The sequence below is a fragment of the Daktulosphaira vitifoliae genome, unplaced genomic scaffold (assembly GCF_025091365.1).
Source record: "Daktulosphaira vitifoliae isolate Bord-2020 unplaced genomic scaffold, ASM2509136v1 Scaffold_2, whole genome shotgun sequence".
NCBI classification, from domain to species: domain Eukaryota; kingdom Metazoa; phylum Arthropoda; class Insecta; order Hemiptera; family Phylloxeridae; genus Daktulosphaira; species Daktulosphaira vitifoliae.
Genome location: NW_026099573.1, coordinates 14,228,847 through 14,234,173, shown reverse-complemented (window position 1 = coordinate 14,234,173; position 5,327 = coordinate 14,228,847). Strand labels below are relative to the sequence as shown.

Sequence of the window (5,327 nt, the reverse complement as noted above, 5' to 3'; positions counted from 1 at the left end):
TATAAGGTAGAATAAAACGGGTTTATTTTCAATTTAAAATTTAGGAAAGATACATTTATAAAAGAAAAAATATTGTAATATAAACAATTTTTAGACTTATTGTCTTTAATTAGGATAAATTTGAGCATTTGTAAATGCATTTATTTAGATAAATATATATATATATATATATATATATATAAGTTATTATTTCAAACTTGAATTTAATAAAATAGCAACACATAAGGACCAACACTTTTCAATGAATTTACAATTATTTACTCGTTTAAATTTACCTTACTTAATTTTATGTTTTTAGTTTAATTTGGATAGTATCAATCATGTAAATATTACTTGATTTTAATATATATTTACATTGTAAAAATCGATTTATTCACATGTCCATTATTTTGAATTTTGTATTTCCATGTCACTTGAACGTGGTTTAGTCTGGTTTATGTTAGCAGTAACCAGAATGTTATCATTTGATAACTGCCTTTATCCCATTTAGCAACTAATACTTTGTGCGTATTACGCGGTTAGAAACGGTTATAAAATATGTTTACTACAATATGTGAACAACGGCGTGCTCGGCGCCCAATGTGGTTATCTCGTTTTCAATTTGATTCTCTGTTTTTAATTTTACCTCATTATTGTTAGTAAACATAAGTCGATATAATACAGCATTTATCTTTAAACGCTTGATTAGTAACTTAGAATACCTATATTGTTTAATAATTTTAGTTAAAAATTTTATTTACCGCTTAGAATATTGGCATCAATCGAAAGACTTGATTTCTTTACACCTCTAATTCAAAATCAAGCCAAAAACTTAAATAGTTATCGTCTTACATTATTATAATTATATATTACATTAACCAAATTTATTGTGATATTGGAACTAGTACTATAAATAAAGTGAGTATAATTTAATTGTTACAACTTCAGTTTTACTACTCAATTGCTAATGTATGTATTTAAACTTTAGCACGTACATTACCAACATATATTGAATTTTTATGTACAGTGTAAATATAAATAACTATATATATTATCACATTTTACAACCTAAAAAGTGATAAATCGTTATACATGTATCATAGATAAATTAGTTGTAAAATGTTACCATGTTTTAAAAATTGTTTGAAAAATCCATTATTTAGTTTGTATTTTAATAATAAAAGATGTCCTGGTTAGAAGCATTGAGATTTAATGTGTAAATATTAGGGTTCAATTCTTCTAAATTGTTTGGATATGAAAGATGTCCCATGTGACTAAAGCATAGTATTAAACTTAAACTCTAATTATTAACTGCAATAAATTGATCTTGGTATATTTTAGATTCACAAAAAGTATTTGATACATTTATTTTATGTATTTTCTATAGAAGTTTTTAAAACATTAGTAGATAATAATATATATAGACTTATGACAAATTTTTGTAAAATTAATGTTATTGTGAAATTTATTACAATTTTTCAGGGGTGATCCTAGAGATAATCTTGGTAGGCATGTATAGAATTTTAAAAAATTTGTTTTAAATTTAAAAGAAGTTCTCAATATATTCTAAAACACTGTCTACAAAATGACTTTAATTAATAAACTATAGGGTAAGGATGATATCACTATGCCTCAATACTAGTGTATCTATTTTTATTAATACATATAATGCAGCACACTGTATTACAACATCTAATTAATATCTAAAAAACCACACAGACTCACCATCACAATCTGATGAAGAGGTGATCACAGCTTAATATATCATTGAATTTTCACTGGCTTAAATAAAAATTATTAATTTAAATGACTAAAGAAGAATCATAATGTAATAATTCTGTATAAAAAGTTGAGCTGAGTTCATTATTAAAGTCTTATGATAAATTGTGAAGCATTGAAAAAGAAGTAAAATATTAAGTATGGGTAAATTGTTATCTAATATAATCATTTTAATCGTAATTTTGATTTTTGAAAATAATATTTTACGTATTCTGATAAAGCCTCAATTTTATTTTTACTTATTAAAAATAGAAAAATTTTTGAATTATTAATATTTTTTTGTATGGTTTAGAGTGTTGGGCAGTTGACAAGAAAGTAGAGTAGAGAATGAGTGAAGCAGAGATGAGAATGCTTATATGGACGAGTGGAGTGACTAGAGAAGATAGCATTAGGAACAAGCATATAAGAGGGAGTATAGGTGTAACGTTAATCGTTGATAAGATGAGAGAAAATAGACTTAGATGGTTTGGTCGTGTTATATAGTGAGAAGAATCGGAAGCGGTAAGAACAGTTATAGAAATGAATGTTGAAGAAAGAAGAATTAGAGGAAGACTAAAAAAGATATGGAGGGGTGTAATTGAATGTGATATAAGGACAGCTGATGTGAGCGTAGAAGATGTGGGAGATCGTGTCAAGTGGAAGTTTAGGATAAGGGTGGCCAACCTAAAGTAGTTGGGATTAAGGCTAAGAAAAAGAAGAAGACTCATGTTTTTTTATATGATATATCTAATAAACATATAACAAATATAAATATATGCAATGTTTCATTTATATTTATAAACTTATAGTTATATTAATAATAATAACATTTTATTGAAGTGAAACTTTTTTATATTAATAAAAGGAACAATAATGTATATAGTATAATGTTTTTTGGTAAACTTATTTCTTGGATGATTGCACGAAGAGCACAAGTCTTATTATCTGATACAAGACTAATGCTGTTCTCAAATACCATTGTAATCATTACTAAAAGAATCATGGGTGGTAAATAAATATTATTTAGTAAATATTAATAAGTAAATAATTTTATAATTATATTACACAAGATAATATAATTTGTATTAATTCACACTATTTGTGTGTTAATATACTAAAATTTGACATGAGTGTAATAATACGTTCGTTGTGTAAATTATTAGAAATATGGTGTACAAAATTAAGAAACACTCAGCCATGCCTGTTCATGTCGTCGATGATCATAATGACACCTTGCGGTACATGTATCGAGAAATAGGTTCAAAACATATGCCATTATATGGAAATGTGTTGCTTCATTTTGACTCGCACCCAGATCTATCTGTACCCAAAGACATGCCTGCTGATTACGTTTATGACAAAGAAAAGCTATTTGATTCACTGAGTATTGAGAACTGGATTCTGCCTGCCGCCTATGCAGGTCATTTTGACAAGATTTTGTGGATCAAACCACCTTGGGCACGACAACTTGAAGATGGAGAGTTAACATTTGTTATTGGTAAACATAAAACATCTGGAGCTATTCGACTAACAGCCTCATGTGATTACTATGTAGGCGAAGGTCTATATTGTCGATTGGAGGATCTGGTCAATTGCCGGACTATCAAGCTTTTTGTATATACCATGTGTGGAAGCATATTTTGTCAAGAAGGGAGTGGCAATGGTCGTCGTCTTCGTGAAGATTTTAGTGTTCTACGTTCAAAATTTGTTGAGTACATAGCTGGTGGTAATGATGGTGGTGGGCATTTCATACTAGATTTTGATTGTGATTTTTTCTCCACGAGTAACCCTTTTTTGACAGTATATGATAGAGTTGATTTGTATGGTATCCTTCGAGATGTGTATGCATTTGATTCGCCAATAAATCGTGATGACCAAGATGCATTGTTACGGTGTTCCGAAGGCCGGGAACTACTATTACGACAGCTTGAGTCTGTTTTCATGCATCTTGATGATGGTAGACAATTAGCTGATTATCCATTAGAAAAGCTTACAGCTGTTAATGTGGAACGATTATCATATGCTGTCCAAGAGCTGTCTGAACATTATGATACAGTTGATTGGTTAATTGTGCACAATGCTGGATGCACTATTGATAATATAGAACTACCAAACCATCACACTGATGCAGCTGATATAGCTAAGTCTATGGAAGTAGTGTTTGATTTCCTACAACTCATACAACGACCAGTAGCAGTCACAGTAGCATTGTCTACAGGCGATGAATATTGTCCTGCTGATAGTATTGAATTTATCCGGGAAACACTATTTACAAAGTTGGAATGTTTATATAATGAATTGGATGTAAAAAATTATGTACAAGATGACTGTTAAAAAATATTATATTATAATTGAGTTATAACACTAAAAAATTATAATTTTATTATAATAATAGTTAACTATTAGTTGTCACCTTTATAACGTATACTAAGTATTTTTTATAATAGTTGTTAAAGTTTATATAGTTGTTGCACAAAATTTCTTGTATGTAACTGACAATTAATTAAAAAATTTTGTGTTATCAAATTATTTATGTTTAGTCATACATAACACATTGTTGTTTGCTTCCTATTAAGTAGTTATTGTTAATACTTTACTGTAAAAGTTTTACTTTATGTAAATATTAAAACATTACTTTTATAATAATATATATTAAATATTATGTTACATGACATTTACTACAATTATAGTAGATGTAATATATGTTATTGACATAAAATAGTGATATAAAAGTTAATTTTTTCTTTGGTAGGAATACTATAACCTATATTTGTACAAAATCTGCATCACATTTTTTATTAGAAAAAAAATTGTAAACACTACTACTGTTAATTTTTTGTTTATATTAATTTCAATATGTTATTGATAATAGGTTTTGTTGCACATACAGTGTAGTGATTTAGTATACTTAAATAATTTAATTATTATTAATAGAATTTGTTGAATATTCAGCTAAAGAATCAAATATCTAGTTGTATATTCAAAATAATTGTTATACTTCATAAGTTAAATATTTAACTATGAAATTTCAGATTTTGATATAGTATGGACATCCAATCGTTTATCTAAACTGTACATAAATTCCATAAATAAAAATGTTTTTTTTATTAAAAACTTATAGCTCATTTAGCTTAGAGTGGAGTTGTAATTTAATACGGGTTCAAATTCATCTAATTCAGGAAAATTTGTTACATTTTTGTGAGTTTATGAATTCATTTCCTTATTAAAAGGCTGTTATTATAATACATTTACATTAATGTATAACCTTGTTATAATTGCTACAAGATTGCTGTATATGGGTAGATGTATGTATTTAAAAAATAAGTAATTATATGTATTAATTTTTTACGATTACTAATGTATTTTAATGTATATTACTATGTAACACATGAAGAAGTTAAGTTGATTATTTTTTAATAATTGTTAATTATTTCTTTTCGTATTTTTATGGAAATATCAGATAGTATTTAAAATGAAAGTGCAGGTTTTGCATTCTCAAATTTCTACCACTTGCAAGTTTTAATAAAAACAACTACCTCAAAAGTTATATTGACTAAGATTTCACTTTATGAAAAGTTATATTGAGTTAT

At 26.8% G+C, this 5,327-nt stretch overlaps 1 protein-coding gene across 1 annotated transcript; it reads left to right on the top strand.

Annotated features, from left to right (window-relative positions):
- Nucleotides 1-513: 513 nt before the first annotated feature.
- On the top strand, nt 514-4,842 carry LOC126899023 (UPF0489 protein C5orf22 homolog). The gene is made up of 2 exons (XM_050673506.1): nt 514-897; nt 2,901-4,842. The coding sequence occupies exon 2, from the start codon at nt 2,905-2,907 to the stop codon at nt 4,069-4,071; it is 1,167 nt and encodes a 388-aa protein (XP_050529463.1). The 5' UTR covers nt 514-897; nt 2,901-2,904; the 3' UTR covers nt 4,072-4,842.
- The last annotated feature ends 485 nt before the right edge of the window (nt 4,843-5,327 follow it).

Bases quoted from the DNA above. Each gene is read 5' to 3' on its own strand.
- LOC126899023 (XM_050673506.1), top strand. From the start codon at position 2,905: ATGGTGTACAAAATTAAGAAACACTCAGCCATGCCTGTTCATGTCGTC.